We start from the raw sequence: 17957 nt of genomic DNA, 5'->3' as shown, positions 1-17957 counted from the left end.
TGGCTTGACTTTTTTTTGTGTTGTGATTTGAAATTCCTATTGGCAGGCAACACATTCTTTTATCGTCTGATCAGAAGTAGTACTGCAATTCACAAAGAAACTGAGCTAATGTTGATTGTTAAATAATTGTACATTGATACAGCAAATAAAAAATTCCCAACACCAAATATAATATGTATTGGAGTGAACAATTCAAGTACTGATGAAAAGGTTGACTGTGCACACCTCTCAGGCCAGAATTTATGATTGCTTATTTCCCCTGCAGAGTTCAAATTCTTCCAGACCAGGCGTTGCAAGTACTTCTTCCGAGTGAGTCTGATGTTGGCGTCTACAATTGTACTGCTATCAACCCGATTGGTTTAGACTCGCGCTCATCCATTGTTGCTGTTACAGGTTTGCTACAATTACAGTTAATCATCAATTCCTTCCAAAAAAGAGTTTCCAGAAGTAATTGATAGCTTGCACAGTTTTTAACATGCCGTTTTATCACAGTCTATTAGGGTAAAAAAAAACAATAAGGATCAATGTCAACTGCATGTTAAACTGCAACTCATAATCCATTGAAATTATTGCCATGTTAAACAATATACTGTAGATAACAGTAAAATGTAATAACTTCCAATCTTTCACTTGGATAAAGAAATGGCATTTCTTGAATATTTACTGTTTACATCCTGTAACAACTGTCTTTTTGTGTAGGGAAGCCAATAATTAAAATGTCCAGCCATGACTTGGTGAATATTAATTCAACATCTGTCAGTGTGGATGTGGGCAGTGTTGTGATAGCAAGGCTAGGAACCAATATCACAATAAAGTGCCAAGTCGATGGTAAGCCTAATTTATGTTGATGCATGTTGTTTGAAATTATGTTTATGTGAATAATTATATCAAAGTTTTATATACTTTAAGCTTTTAAAAGCAAGGTTGACTTATATGGTACAATTAATTGTTGTACAGTATGCTGAGTTTCAGCTTTCTTGGAGATGCTAAATCTTGCAGGGTAAGCACTCCAGTGCTGATCAAACTCAACTTTTGTAGAGCTGTATGTGTGGGCTTTTCACACCCATTTCCACTAAAGGAGTGGAGCATGCTATCTGGGACATAGCAGCAATCTCAGGGTAGCTCAGGAACTGCGAAGGGTGTCTTGTGCCAGGGCGGAAGAAGCCCACCTAGCCATCCTTCATTCCTTCCTGCAACAACTGGAAATGCACTGCCTAGTCTCATCTCCTCCTCACTTGACCAAAGTGTCACTCCACCAGACATCCCCGTGCAGACATTTCCTTCCTCTCAAAGTTTCAAATAAATGACTAATGAGCTGGAAAAGCATTGTATTCGTCCTTTATTCGGGAGACCATCAGTGAATTTCCAGTGTTACGTTCCCCAGTAACCGGGTGACTTACCAGCAAAGATAGATAGGTCCGCTGAAGCCTGATGCTACTATTTTCAAACGTTTTTATTTATAAAGGGGCACAAACGTATGGTTAATACAAAACATTCAGATCATATACGTCATCACAACTCAATCTAAAGCACAGGTATAGTAATAATCAATCAGAAATAAGCTCTATCGTTGTCTAGGGGTAATGTATATATTGTTCGCTGTATATCTGAAAGTCTCTTGCAGCCACTGCAGTTCCACCAGCTGCCGTCTGTTGTGGTGTCGCGTTGGTGCACTTTTGTTAGAAAGAGAGAGAGATTGAATGAAACAGTTACCCGACAGGTTTCCCAACCTGTAGGAGTTCGGTTCGTCGGAAGTCTCGTTGGGGAATGGACTCTCATCTGTGGCCTCCCCTGTAGCTAAGCCGTTCTTCCATGGTGAGGTCGCCAATCCCAGGCAAGGAAAAGACGCACACGAACCCCACCACCGGCTGTCGCTATCAAAACGCTGTCACAGGATTCCTAGCGTGTCTTCTGGTGCGTCTGAAGGGGTCCTCCCCCCCAGACCCTCCTTTATACTTCCTCACGGGATCGCCGGTGTCAATCTCTCTCAACCAGCCCACTTTGCCCGAGGGCTTTACACGTGGTCTTCATGAGACAATAGTCAGAGTCGCTTTATTCTGCTTCCCGGGGGAACGTGGTCTTCAGCACGTCTCTCTCCCTCTTGGGTCATTTGACCCCCCCTTGACTAGGGCTCTTGCGATTCTCACAAAGGAGGGGCTCCACCAGACATCCCCGTGCAGACATTTCCTTCCTCTCAAAGTTTCAAATAAATGACTAATGAGCTGGAAAAGCATTGTATTCGTCCTTTATTCGGCAGACCATCAGTGAATTTCCAGGATGATTTTTGCTAGAGTGCTGGTGACATTTTCTCAGTGCTGTGCATTCCAAAATTCCTGTATAAACATTCAGTAGCAAGAAAACAGTGAAAGATCATTTCCCCTAAAGAGGACTGGAAATCACCAGTAAAGGCTGCTTCATTCCCAGTTAGCAATTAAAGAGAGGGGTAGAGTAAGTGCTAACCTCCAAGGATCATTCAATCCTCTTAATCAAGCCCAGTAACTTAAGAGACAATCAGATGCTTAATGATCCTGCAGATGGATGTTTCTAAACTCAAGTTTCAACTCCTTGCCAAGATACTGTCTCATGCTGAAAGCTTAAGATCCCATCATGACCACCTCCGACACTCGTCAATGCTTGTCTGTTGTTGGGAATCTGCCAGTATTGCACTTGGCTTAAATTAACTTCATGGAAAAGTTAGACATGGCAGTTTCCAATCAGGAGTAGCTGAATTCATAGACTATGATATCCATGATGGCCACACCAATGTGCTTACTATGACAGTCTCAACAAATATCCAGTAGCAAAGGTGGGGGGGGGGGGGAGGAGAATCAAGAGATTTATAGGTGCACACCTTAAGGATCACAAGAAAGAATCTTTCACCACAGTTAATACATCAGGGGCTCCTAGCAACAAGTCTCAGGGACAGTTTGTTTCATTCCTGTAGTCCAGAATAGAAACAAACATGGACTCTGCTCCTGTTACTAGCTGGCTGCCAACTGTTCGTTCACACATAAAAAAAATGCAACAGATCAGAAGACAAAGCTTTACTTCCACACTGCTTTTCTCCACCATCAGTTGTCCTAAACCCTACTCCGATCCGATTCCTGCTCCAATATCTTTCCCAGTCCTTATTCCAGTCCTTCTCCCTGATTCTCCTAGTTTCTTTCCTCATTACACCACATCCTTTGTGTCTGTGTCCTACATTACTGTAATACCATGTGATGAGACTCTTGGCAGTTTGGTGGCCTGATCTGTTGATGTGTATTAAAGTCACTTAGTCAATGTCAAATTTCATATTTTAAAATTAGAATAAGGCCATGACTGGGAGACCAGCGTTTATTGCCCATTCACACTTGTCCAATAGAAGTTAGTGATGAACTATGTTCTTGTACTGCTCAGAACTATAGGAGACATGGTACTATAGGAGACATCATTCCAGGATTTCAACCCAGCAACAATGAAGAGCCAATGGTAAATTTCCAGTTTGTCACTGCGTGTAATCTGGAAGGGAACCTGTCGGTGATGGTTTGTTCATAGAAGCAGCAGTTATGGAAATGCAGAGCAGTTACCTTGGTACGTTCTGCAGTTACAGCCAGACAAGTAGAGCTGTAATCAGTAAGGTAAATGGACAGCGATCTATCACATTCTTGTAAGTGGTGAGAGAACTTTGTGCCATGGTCACTGCAGAATGCCCAGCCCCTGACCCACTGCTGGAGGAAATATGTTTATTTGCGTGGCTCAGTTGAGTTTCTCGAGACTGTTGGTATACACTGTGGTGGTTGGAAATTCAACCATGGTAGTTCCATTTCATGGAGGAAGTATGTCTGTACCCTCTCTAAAGTGAGATCAGAACTTGCCAGTTGGGAGCCATTCCTGATCAAATCAACGTGAATATGGATAATGACAGTTGCTTAAAGTTAGTTGTTCACTAAAAATGCCATTAACTAATGCAGTTCCTAACTCTTATTTATGCTTTGATCTTGAATTCTTTATAAATTGGATTATAATCTAAACTCTTCCTTAGACGGTGTAAATGCAAAGATAAAATCATTTGTTTTTGCCCTTCTCACGGCAGATATCAGGTATTAATATTCCTTGTCTTGTTTGATTTTACTGTAATGATGAATTTTACTGATATTATTTTCAAAGCAAGTTGCTATTCACTTAGTAAAGTCATAGCTTAGGCTGTTGCTTAGAGTTCATCTCCACTGAGGCAATTTAATTTGTGGTTTGTCTAAGTGAGCCTACGGAACCAAATTCAGATGTGCTACGAAGATACTTGTTAGCCCATATTTCATATAGGAACTGTGTGGTACATGAGCACACAACACTGTCAAAATTTGATCTTAGTTCCATCTCTTATCTCTAAAAGCATCTGTTTATCACTTTTAATATTAATATTACAAACATATTAATATTATATTATGCAGTCAGTAATCTAGACCCAAGGGCATCAGAGTGACTATCTCACTCCTTAATAGACCCATATGGTGACAACTCTGCCCCTTAACTCAGACACACAGAATGACAGCCACCATCTCTCGACTGACCTCTTTCAAAACTCTGTGATGTGATCATCAGGTCTGTGCGATTTATCAGCTTTCAAACTTACCAATTTCTCTACAACTATCTTTATCTAATGCCTGCTTTCAGTTCCTCATTCTCTCCAGACCTTTGAATCCCTCATATATCAGTCAGATTCACTGTGCCTTTTTCCATGAAGACTGACACAAAGTAATTGTTTAATTCCTCTTCCATTTCCTTCTTTCCCTTTTCAAATACTTCACTTTCTGAAAGGGGCCCTCACGTTTGCCTTTGTGAGTCATTTCCTCTTTGCGTTCCCATAAAAACTCTTACAGTCTTTGTCAATGTTTCTTTCCAATCTATTCTCATATTCTATCTTGCCCTTCTTTATGAATTTCTTTGTCCTCCTTTGCTGTTTTCTAAAATGCTCCCGGTTCTCTGGCCCACTGCTATTTCTGGCAACTTTATGACATTTTTCCTTGGACTTAACACTATCTTTAATTTCTCTGGTTAGCCACAGATGTATCACTTTTCCTTTTTATTTTTTTTTGCCTTAAAGGAATATATTGTTGTGACTTGGCAATACTCCTTTAAATGGGTAAGCATTGCGTGACCACAGTCATATCCGACAATATATTCTCCCAATCAACCACAGCCAACTCTCCTCTCATAGCTTCATAGTTTCCTTTGTTTACAGTTAAGACTCTAGTTTTGCATTGAACTATATCACTGTCACATTCTATCATGTCTATTCCAAAGGCTCCTTGATAACGAGTACATCTTGGAATCACAGAGTTATTCAACGTGGAAACAGGCCCCCGGCCCAACCTGCTTCAGGCTAGTCCCGTTTGCCTATGACTGGTCCACATCCCTCTAAACTTTTACTGTCTGTGTATCTGTCCAAATGTCTTTTAAATTCTGTAAAAGTATCTGCCTTTACTACTTCCTCTGGCAACTTATTCCATGCACCCACCTCCCTTGTAAATCTTTCCCCTCTCAAAACCTATGCCCTCTGATGCACCATCAATAACTCACTCTGAGACGTAAGAAGCGAGATATCAGCTTTTATTGACTGGAAGAATGAACATCCTGGAGAAATGAGGCCGGGCTCAGGCCTCAATCGCCTTTATACAGGGGTCTGTGGGAGGAGCCACAGGAGCAGTCCAGACAGGTATATGTAGTTCACCACACCCTCTAGTTTTGGGATTCCCTACTCTGGGAAAAAGAATGTGACCATCCACCCTATCTCTGCCCCTCATGATTTGATAATCCTCAGTAAGATTACCTCCCAGTCTCCTTTGCTCCAGGAAAAACAGTCCTTCCTTACAATGCAAACCCTCCAATCCTGGCAACATCTTTGTGAATCTTTTCAATATGCACTCCAGCTTAATGACATCCTTGCTATAATATGGTGAACCGAGCTACACACAATATATCAAGTGCAGTTTCACTAACATCGTGTACAACTGTAACATGGTGTCCCAGCTCATGTACTAAGAGCCCCAACAAATAAAGGCAAGGATGCCATACCCCTTCCTCACCACCGTGTACCCCTTGGATGACCTGAGAGGTCAGAAACTTAGTCAGGAAGGAAAAAGAAGTATATGCAAGGTTTCGGGAGCCAAAATCAGTCTGGGCCCTTGTAGAATATAAAGATAGCAGGATAGTGCTCGAGCAAGAAATTAAGAAAATCAAAAGGGGACATGCAATGTCCTTGCCAAACAGCATCAAGGAGAATCCCAAGACACTTTATACATATTGTGAGAAAGTGTATAACCCAGGTGAGGATAGATCCACTCAGGAATAAAGAAGGGGATTTCTGGTTTGGAGTCAAAGTAAGGCATTAGATAATATCCCTCATGGAGATGCAGGGTGGATTGTAAATTTGGATTCAGAAGGCAAAGACCAGGATGGAAGACTGTTACTCTGGCTGGAATTCAGAGACCAGTGATGTTCCACAAGGATCAGTACTGGGGTCCCTTTATGGAACACAGAACCAGTACAGCACAGAACAGGCATTTTGGCCCACGATATTGTGCTGATATTTATGTCAATTTATAATAAATGTTCTCTTCCTGCATATCATCTATATCTTTTTATTCCCTTCATATTCATGTGTCTATCTACAAACCTGTTAAACTCCACCAAACTGCCCATTTTCATTGGTAGCCCATTCCTGACATCTACCAATCTCTATGTAAAAGCTTGTAAACTATGTAAAACATGTGCTGGCTGTCTACTCTGTCTATTCCTTTTAATATCTTGTATCCCTCTATCACGTCTCCTCTCATCCTCCTTCTCTCCAGAGAGTAAACCCTAGCTCCCTTAATCTCTGACCATAATGCATACTCTCTAAACCAGGCAGTATCTATGGTAAATCTCCTCTGTACCCTTTCCAATGCTTCCACATCCTACCTATAGTGAGGTGACCAGAACTGGACACAGTACTCCAAGTGTGGCCTAATCAGAGTTTTATAGAGCTGCATCATTACCCTGTGACTCTTAAACTCTATCCCTCAACTTATGAAAGCTAACATTCCATAAGCTTTCTTAACTACCCTACTTACCTGTGAGGCAACTTTCAGGGATCTGTGGACATGTACCCCGAGATCCCTCTGCTCCTCCACACTTCCAAGTATCCTGCCATTTACTTTGTACTCTGCCTTGGAGTTTGTCCTTCCAAAGTGTACCACCCCACACTTCTCCAGGTTGAACTCCATCTGCCACTTCTCAGCCCACTTCTGCAACATGTCAATGTCTCTCTGCAATCTTCAACAATGCTCAACACTATCCACAACACCGCCAACCTTTGTGTCATCTGCAAACTTGCCAACCCACCCTTCTACCCCCACATCCAGGTCGTTAATAAAAATAATGAAAATTAGAGGTCCCAGAACCGATCCTTGTGGGACACCACTAGTCACAACCCTCCAATCCGAATGTACTCCCTCCACCACGACCCTCTGCTTTTTGCAGGCAAGCCAATTCTGAATCCACCTGGCCAAACTTCCCTGGATCCCATGCCTTCTGACTTTCTGAATAAGCCTACCATGTAGTACCTTGTCAAATGCCTTACTAAAATCCATGTAGATCACATCCACTGCACTACCCTCATCTATATGCCTGGTCACCTCCTCAAAGAACTCTATCAGGCTTGTTAGGCACGATCTGCCCTTCACAAAACCATGCTGACTCTCCCTGATCAGACCATGATTCTCTAAATGCTCATAGATTATATCTCGAAGAATCTTTTCCAACAGCTTTCTCACCACAGACGTAAGGCTCACTGGTCTATAATTACCCAGACCATCCCTACTACCTTTTTTGAACAAGGGGACAACATTCGCCTCCCTCCAATCCTCCGTTACCATTCCTGTGGACAATGAGGACATAAAGATCCTAGCCAGAGGCTCAGCAATCTCTTCCCTTGCCTCGTGGAGCAGCCTGGGGAATATTCTGTCAGGCCCCAGGGACTTATCCTTCCTAATGTATTTTAACAACTCCAACACCTCCTCTCCTTTAATATCAATATGCTCCAGAACATCAACCTCACTCATATTGTCCTCACCGTCATCAAGTTCCCTCTCATTGGTGAATACCGAAGAGAAGTATTCCTTGAGGACCCTGCTCACTTCCACAGCCTCCAGGCACATCTTCCCACTTTTATCTCTAATCGGTCCTATCTTCACTCCTGTCAACCTTTTGTTCTTCACATAATTGAAGAATGCCTGGGGTTTTCCTTTACCCTACTCGCCAAGGCCTTCTCATGCCCCCTTCTTGCTCTCTTCAGCTCCTTCTTAAGCTCCTTTCTTGCTACCCTATATTCCTCAATAGACCCACCTGATCCTTGCTTCCTAAACCTCGTGTATGCTGCCTTCTTCCACCTGACTAGATTTTCCACCTCACTTATCACCCATGGTTCCTTCACCCTACCATTCTTTATCTTCCTCACCGGGACAAATTTATCCCTAACATCCTGCAAAAACATCATCCCAATTCACACCTGCAAGTTCTAGCCTTATAGCCTCATAATTTGCCCTTCCCCAATTAAAAATTTTCCTGTCCTCTCTGATTCTATCCTTTTCCATGATAATGCTAAAGGCCAGGGAGCGGTGATCACTGTCCCCCAGATGCTCACCCACTGACAGATCTGTGACCTGACTGGCTCATTACCTAATACTAGATCTAGTATGGCATTTCCCCTAGTTGGCCTGTCAACATACTGTGACAGGAATCCATCCTGGACACACTTAACAAACTCTGCCTCATCTAAACCATTGGAACTAATCAGGTGACACTCAATATTAGGGAAGTTAAAATCACCCATGATAACAACCCTGTTATTTTTGCACCTTTCCAAAATCTGCCTCCCAATCTACTCCTTGGTAACTCTGCTGCTACCAAGGGCCCTTTAGAATACTTCCAGTAGAGTAACTGCTCCCTTCCTGTTCCTGACTTCTACCCATACTGACTCAAAAGAGGATCCTGCTACATTACCCACCCTTTCTGTAGCTACGTATAAAAGGAATGACAAACTTGGGCTGTTCTCCCTGGAATGTCTGACGCTGAGAGGAGACCTAGTGGTGATGTTTTTAAATAGTGAGATGCATAAAATCTTTTCCCCAGGATAGAAATGTCAAATGTCATAGGAAATACTTATAAGTTAGAAAGAGAATGTTTAAAGGTGATGTGAGGGGAAAGTTTTTACATGGTGATTGGTATGTGACTAGAATGGGTTACCAAGGGTAGTAATGGAAGCAGACATTTTAGTGGAATTTAACAGGTTTGTAGATAGTTATGTGAATAGGAATAGAAAGATATAGATGATAGACAGGAAGGGGACAATTAGTATAAATTGATATCTTGATCAGCACAACATCATGTTGCCTGTTCAGTGCTGTGTACCGTTTGATATTCTATTTAGAGACTATGGTTTTATTTCTCATCAGTGCTCTGTTGCCCTCCTGTGGAATTGTTAAAAAGTCAGAATGTGGAATCAGAACAAACTGAAGTTACAACTTGTTGTTAATTAAATTTGCAATTTAGTTTGTTTAAAATTTATCCAACCTTTTGAAAGTTCTGTTTTATGAATTCTTCTTCTATTTTATTCTTATTGTAGAGTTTTCTTGATAGGACAGTGTTCAGCATGTGTGCTGCATAGTCTTCTGGTACAGTGGTCTGGTAGCTGAGTGAAAGGACTTGGTGAGGAGTGGTGCTAATGTCAGACTAAGCCTGCACAATAATGTTCCAGGGATTTTGGAAATGCCATCATATTGAATGTTATTGTTTTTATACAACCCATGCTATGGAAAAGTTGTCCCTGAAATAAATTTAAAATTTAAGGTAAGAAAAGCCTAGAAGGAAATGTCTCAGAATACATGCGGTAGCAATATAACACAAATGTGATTGTCTAAGGTCCTAAATCTTATTTCAATATGTTGAGAAACCCAGAGATTACAGAGCACTCTGCCTCTGTGTGTATACTACATACCCAGAAAAGCACTGACACTTACAGTTCTTCAAATCTTTACTACTTTAATTTGTGTGTATCCTGCAATTGTTAAGGCCAGTTATCAAGCAGCTTTATTGATGTGCATTCAGAGACCGAATATTCAGAGATCCATGTCTATTAAATGCAAGTCAAATCAAGTGACATAGGGAACAACAGGGCTTCGCTTCCAGATGAGCTCAATGCCTTATAAGCACGCTTTGGCCATCAAAACATGAAGAAACCATCATGACCTCCCAAAGCCTTCGATGATCCTGTGATTTCAGTCTCTGAGGATGATGTGTGAGCATCATTCAGGAGAATGAACCCACAGAAAGCATCCAGCCCACACAGGATACTTAGTTGAGTACTAAAGGTCTGTGCTGATCAACTAGGTGGAGTGTTCACTGAGATCTTTAACCTCTTGCTTTGGCATTCTGAGGTATCCACCTGTTTCAAGCAGGCTTCACTTATTCTGAGTCCCTAAGAAGAATCTGGTAACCTTCCTCAATGGCTATCATTCAGTAGCACTTACATCCACAGTGACAATGTGTTTTGAGAGGTTGATGATGGAATGTATCAACTTCCGCCTGGGAAGCCTGTATTAGATCCACTCCAATTTGCCAACTGACATAACATGTCCACAGCAGATGCCATCTCATTGGCTCGTCAGTCAACATCTGGACAGTGAAGCTGCATAAGTCAGGGTGTTCTTTATTGACTACAAGTTGGCATTCAGTACTATAATCCCCTCAAAGCTAATCAATAAGCTTCAAGACCTTGGCATCAATACCTCCTTGTGCAACTGGATCCTCAATTTTTTCCCTGGCAGTTGCCAGTCAGTTCTGTTTGGCAACAGCATCTCCTCCATGATTTACATCAGCATAGGTGCACCACAGGGCTGTGTGCCTTTGCCCCCTGCTCAACTTGCTTTACACTTATGACTGTGGCTAAGCACAACTCCAATGCCATTTTCAGGCTTGCTGACGATACCACTTTCATTGGATGAGTCAGCATATAGGAGGGAGATTGAAAATCTGGCTGAGTGATGCCACAACAACAATTTCCTATTCAATGTCAGCAAGACCAAGGAGTTGATTATTGGTTTCAGCTCGAGGAAATCAGAGATCCTTGAGCAGGTCTTCATTGGAGGATCACAGGTGGAGAGTGTCAGCAACTTTAAATTCCTAGGCGTTATTATTTTGGAGGACCTGTCCTGGGCCCAGCATGTAAGTGCAATTACAAAGGAAGCACCTCTACTTCCTTAGGAGTTCACAAAGATTTGGCACGACATCTATAACTTTGACAAACTTCTATAGATATGTGGCAGAGAGTATTTGACCAGCTGCATCATAGCCTGGTATGGAAACACTAACAGAAAGTCCTACAAAAGGTAGTGGAAATGGCAAAATCCAGCTTGGATGCAGCCCTCCCAACATTGAGCACATCTACGTGGACCGTTGTTGCAGGAAAGCAGCATCCATCATCAGGGAACCCCCACCACCCAGGTCATGCTCTCTTCTCACTTCTGTCATCAGCAAGAAGGTATAGAAGCCTCAGGACTCATACCACCAGGTTCAGGAATAGTTATTAACCCTCAACCATAAACCTCTTGCACCACTGGGAATAACTTCACCTAACTCCACTCGTCCAGTCATTGGAATGTTCCCATAAACTCTGGACTCACTTTCAAGGAATCTTCATCTCATGTTCTCAATATTATTTATTATTGTTTATTATTTAATGTTTATTATTATTCTTTCTATTTTTTTTGTATTTGCGCAGTTTGCGTGCTGATTGAACATCCAAGTTGGTGTGGTCCTTCATTGATTCTATTGTGAATGTATTGAGTATGCCCTCAAGAAAATTAACCTCGGGATAATATATGGTGACATATATATACTTCGATAATAAATTTACTTTGAAGTCAGCTGTATCCCTTGCTGTAGGTTTCCAAGGACTGCAGGTTTACATAACTCCAGAGCCCATGGTGATGTAATGTAAGCAGATCAGTTGCCTAACTCTTTATTGATAATACACAGCACTGTGTGGACATTCATGAATAAATTGAGGAGGTCTGGAAGTTGTCTAAAATCTCTGACAGGTTTCCATTTTTAACAAAAATGTAATAAAAAGACATTTAATTATTATGATACAGAAAGAGGCTGTTCAGCCGATCAGATCCATGCTAGCTCTTAACTAAGAATTTCATGTCCCATTTCCCTGCAACCGTGCAACTTTCTCACTCTCTCATGAGCCCATCAATTCTTTTGGATTTGTTTGCTACTTAACCACACCAGACGTCAATGAGTTTACATGCACACCTTAGCAGAGTAGCTGAGGGGAGGATAAGACCCAGGTTCGCGGAGATAGGAGACGGCATGACTAATTGCTGTACAGCTACTCCGCAGTAGTAGTATGATCAGTCATATCGAGCATGAAGTTCTCCGAAGGGGTTGTCTATTGATGGGTTCTCCAGTGGTTGTACAGGCCGATCCGGGATCCACATATTCTGGTGCAGTGTTGGTATAAGTAAGTGGTGACTGCGATTAGTAGTTTGGCCTTTTGGTTGTTTCGACTCTCTTTTTGCAGCTACTGCTTGTTCTCTGAGGCACGGCGGAGATCAGTCTCCTATAGTGCAGCTCGCTCTTGAACAGATGTCCTCCAGGGGTATCTGGGTACTTGAGTGCAATGTCCTCTCAGTTTTTAGATGTAATGTTGAATTTCTTTTGGGCTGATTTTGAAACAGTGCTTTTGCCCACCAGGAGCAGGAGCAGGACAACTGCACAGCAGGGGAAGAGTCTGCACACCACAACATCAAGCTCCATTCTCCTCTTCTAAACGTTAACCTCATTTCTATTTTCCCACTTGGTTCCCATAACACTGATCCTTCTGTAGTCCAAACGTCTGTCAGTTTCCATCTATCAATGGCTCCACCTCAGCTACTCTGTGGTATGGAGAATTACAAGCTGCCTTTTGTGAGAATAAATTCTACCTCATCTCTGTTTTAAATGGGAAATGTCTTATTCTGGAACATACGCCCCTCTTCCAGATGGTGGACCAGCAGAAACATCCTCATAGAATCTACCCTGGCAAGGCCCCTCAGATTTTTAGTTAGCTGGGTAAATAATTATAAACCATTGAAAATCCTCTTTTCCAAATAATCCACTTTCACAAGAAGAAATACAAAACCTATAAATCTGAAGGATGAACTGACTTTAATTTCCTTCCTATATATTTTGTAATGCATGGCATATGCAGACTTTAAATTTAACCTTCATAAAAGTTAAAAAGATGTAATATTTTTGCTAAATGATGATGATTGCAGGTTTTCCCAAACCCTCTGTCAGCTGGACAAAGGAACTGGTGCCTCTTGGTGCAAACGTTCAGCTTCTCCCGGATGGATCTCTCTCAATAATCAAAGCCAGTCCAGCCAACCAAGGGTTATATTCCTGTGAGGCGCTGAATGTGCAAGGCCAGGCAACAGCAGCAACCAATCTGATATTACATGGTAAGCGTTATGCCTTAGTTAATACACAAACATCTAGTTCATCACAAAAATCTAAGTGTCTTCTAATGCCTGGGATCATTACTGCTTTTTGGCAGTGATGACACTTCCATAGTTTTTTTTCAATGTTTTCTCCCTGCTTCAAAGTCATACTTCACACTTACCTCATACATATTGCTTATGTTATTCATTTCATCTCAGCCCATAATTCTTTCCCTCCATGTTAGAGCTTTACCACAAATTTTACTTTTATTCCGGCCTCAGACTTCCTGCCTTCCCTGCCGCCCTATCCCATCCTTATACACATCGCTGAGTCAGCCGGCCTTGTTCCAGCAAGCTGTCACTCCCAACCACCTCCCCTCCCTCTCCAATCCCATCTATATACAGTGGCGACTGGACCTTCACCCCAGCAAGCCCACACCAACCATCAACCATCCATTTTTCATCCTCCCCACATTCTTATCAATTCCCTCCCACTAATTCTGCCGCCCACCTACACAATAAGGGACCAGTTAGCCTATCGACTGCACATCTTTGGGATGTTTGAGGAAACCGGAGGATCCAGAGGAAGCTCACTTGGTCACAGGGAAAACGTCCAAGCCACACAGACAGCACCAGAAATATTTCTGTGTCTGTCATCTGCAGTGCACCAACAGCCATGCTCTCTATCAATCTGTGATGGTGTAGTCAATGCTGCCTTGCCTGCTGTCAGTGTCACCTGCCCAAAATCTGCCCCTCTCTGCTTGGCATTCATCTCTTTCTGCCCAACATCTGCCCTGCACTGCCCTACGTCTGTCCGTTCAGACTACTGTGCTCTCCTGGCAGTCCTTGCAAAGGGGATGTCATGATGAAAAGTGTCTCAAGTGGTACCACATCTTTAAATATTCCGTGATCAATCCTCCTTCCAGTTAAACAACTTCTGTTCAACATTCACTCTGTTACAGAGCCCCCAAGAGCCTTCCCAGAATTTAAAGACTTGATGCTGAAGTTAGGGCTTACAGGCTATGAATTTCATGCTGTTCTTGCCTCCAGTCCTGGGAGCAAAGAGTTTCTGAGTGCTGGAAACAATGTTCTGATTGGTAAGTAACAAAAGAAGAAATTAGAAAAACAGAATTTCAAGGTGTTCCAATGTCTTGGAAATATGATTTTTGCATTAGTACTGTGATTAAGATGCATATGTCTCAATATGATTTTATTTAAGAAAGGCTAGTAGGATGACACACACAGAAGCAGGACATTTGACACATTGCATCAGCACCAATTGTTTAAAAAGGTTTTTCAATGAATTCCATTTCTCTAGCCAGATTTACTTTAATGTGAAGGAGGGATGTTGGTTGGGAAAGAAGCACTCAAATATTGCTAGATAATCATTGTTCCATTCAAGGGTATTCATTACTCCATCCTAGGCCCCCTCTACCACTGTGCCTCCCCCCATTTTGCCCGATTCACCCCACTAGTCTGCTGTTGGACTTGGATCCATGTAATTGAAGAAATGTCACCAACTGTTGGATCAATGGAGATGTTTCTTTTCAGGAAGCACTAACTGCCTCCTAAATAGTTAAGAGTGTAAGCCTGATCAAAGCAGATGCGTTATCCCAGAAGGGTTGACTGCAATAAATCTTGCAAGCAGAGCCAACTAGACTGCTGGGGAAGATACAGCAGGATCTGATCCAACTGGGAATGTGTGCTAGGGAATGAGCGATGAAATTTAATTTGAACAGTCTTCCAGTGCGACATATTAGGAAGTGAAACCAGGACAGGACTGCCTATGCAGTGAGCATAGGCAGTGAACAGAGGCACCCTGAGGTACAAGTACATAGTTCCATGAAAATGGGAACAAGGTAGATAGGGTGATGTGGACAATATGTTTGCCTTTATCTGCTGAAACATGAGTATAAAAGTTAGGACATCATATTGCAGTTGTAGAAACATTAGTTAGCCTAAACTTGGAGTACTGTGTGAGTTCCAGGCACTACATTAGAGGAACGATGTGATTAAGCTCAGAAGGGTACAGGAAAAATTCACAAAGGTATTGCCTGGATTTGGAGGGCTTTACGTTACCAGGAGACATCAGATTGGCTCGGTCTGTTTTTCCCTGAAGCAATAAAAGGCCAGGAAGTAACATGACAGAGATATATAAAATTATGAGAGGCATAGATAAGGGAGATGGTTAATGACTGTTTCCACGGTGGGGAGAGCTAAAACCAGAGAAGACAAGTTTAAGTAGAGGGAGGAACTTTAAAGAGGTGTCGAAGAGTAAATTTTTCACACAAACTAGTTAGTATCTGGAATGAGCTTCCAGAATAAGTGACGGAGGCAGGAAAAAGAAAGAAACATTTCAGAGATGTATGGACGTGTACTTGAATGAGCAAGACACAGAGGAATATTGAATTAATGTAAGCAAGTGAAGGTTGGTATTGATGAAGTCTTGTATCTGCTGTACAGTTCTGAGTCTGTAAGTGATTCATTCACTAAAAAACTATCAGGCCATCTGTATAAGGTCACTTCCCTTCAGGATTTCGTATTGTTCCTCCTAGGCATCCTTGGGCCTTTGACATGTCAGTTACTCAACCTATTCCTTTCCCCACACACTTGAGTCCTCTCATCCAATGATATACAGGTTGGAATATCCAGGATCTCCCACAAACTGACAACTACATCACTTTTATTCATTCTCAACATCCGGGTGCTGTGGCAGGTTAGCATTTATTGCCCATCTGTAAGCACCCTTAAGAAGTGGTTCTTCTGATGAAGGGCTCCCACAGTGCCCTTGGAGAAGAGGTTCTGTGATTTAGATCCAGTAATGATGAAGGACCAGCAAGGTAATTTCCATGTGACTAGAAGGGGAACCTGACCTGCTGTTGGTGGTCTTCTCATGCACCCGCTGCCCTTGTTTTCCCTGGAGGGTTTGAGAGATACTATTGGAGTAGCTTGAATGGGTGACTGCAGGGTATTTTGCATGAACTGTAAGTTATTGTAATGGTGAGAAGCTACAAAAAGTTTTTATTTATCTCCATGGTCGAGTCGTGCTTAATGTTGGCAAAATGTTGCTCTAAATCTGAATTTAAACAAGTTCAAGATAAATCTTTGCCTCTTGCTGACATTTGGCAAGAACAGATCTGGAAATCAGTGCAAGGTTGATGAAAATAATTTTTTTTAGCAGTGTCTGTCATTTCCTGGTTCAGGCTCTACCCTTGCTAGCTTTTGCTGTGCTGGAAATGTTTGCAGTCCTGGTCCGTGGAGTAAACAGCCAGATGAGATCAAAATCGATATATATTGTCCTTTAACGTGGAATTTCAGTGTCAGTGGGTTTCAAAGCTCATGTGTGGCTCTAGAGTCTTGAACTTACTGGTGCGCTCCATCAATTGGGCAGCACAGCTGGGGCTGATATGGATTCCCTTGTGGTGGAACAGGAGCTTGCAGAGGGACCCCAGAATTCACAGCAGGTCATCTTACCACAGTCAGAACTGGTAAACCATTGAGAGGGGGGCTGCATGAAAAAAACATTTTTTTTTTTCATTTTAATTTGAATTTTAATCAATGTTTTTAGTTATTTATGTATTCAAATATTTTTGATGATTTATATTGGAAAATGATTTAAATTTTTTAAATTACTTTGAGCGATTTTTATGAATTTCTGCCGCATTGCAAGAATATGACAGCTTTGACGAGGATGATTAGGCTGGCAAACGCACGCCTCATTAATGGTGCCCCAGAGCTTCCATTTCAGCACAATCAGCTTTCTGCTTCCAAGGGGAAAAGGTTTAGTGGAGAGCCCATCATCAAAAAAGACAGGCCTAATATTTCCCAGTCAGCACCTTCCAGCTGGCCAATGATCTGATCTGTACAATATAAATGAGAACAGGCAAAACAATCTGTCACAGACTCTCATATTCACTCACGTCTATTCATTTGACTCACCCACACTGGCTCATAGTTAGACTCACATACACACTCACGCACACGTTCACATATGGTCTCTCACTCAGTGATTCAATCACTCACACACATATTCACAAATATGCACACACAGGCACAAACCATACTCACATATTGAATGGTCTTGACTTGAAAGGTCAGCTGTCCATACCCCTGCCTAAATGCTGTCTGACCTGCTGAAATCCTCCAGGGCTTTGTGTAACACTGATACACACTGTCACAGTCCATTTTCACACACGTAGACACACAAGCCATGTACACACACTTTCTCACTCTCCTACACACTCAAATTTGCTCGAACATTCACTCGATTTCACTCACACATACTCTTTCTCATGTACCTGTTTATACCTTCGCTCATTTGCCCAAACATACATAGGCATGCTCACATTCACTTGTTTAATCACACATTCACAGTTTCACACTCATGACCACATACATTTGTAATTGAGGCACACTCACAAACACAGATGCACTCATACAGACACCCACACACTC

General features: G+C 42.1%; 1 protein-coding gene across 1 annotated transcript in view; it reads left to right on the top strand.

The window, feature by feature from the left end:
• The window catches only part of LOC140729186 (ADAMTS-like protein 1), a 98472-nt gene that overhangs the window by 43932 nt on the left and 36583 nt on the right, over window positions 1-17957 (top strand). The window contains exons 8-11 of the mRNA XM_073048665.1: window positions 266-393; window positions 700-828; window positions 13341-13523; window positions 14465-14599. Coding sequence (XP_072904766.1) covers window positions 266-393; window positions 700-828; window positions 13341-13523; window positions 14465-14599 — 575 coding nt within the window. The remainder of the gene's footprint in view (window positions 1-265; window positions 394-699; window positions 829-13340; window positions 13524-14464; window positions 14600-17957) is intronic.

This window comes from Hemitrygon akajei, chromosome 6 (assembly GCF_048418815.1).
Source record: "Hemitrygon akajei chromosome 6, sHemAka1.3, whole genome shotgun sequence".
Lineage (NCBI taxonomy): Eukaryota > Metazoa > Chordata > Chondrichthyes > Myliobatiformes > Dasyatidae > Hemitrygon > Hemitrygon akajei.
Note: the sequence above shows the minus strand (reverse complement) of the source record. Positions and strands in the feature narration are given on the sequence as shown.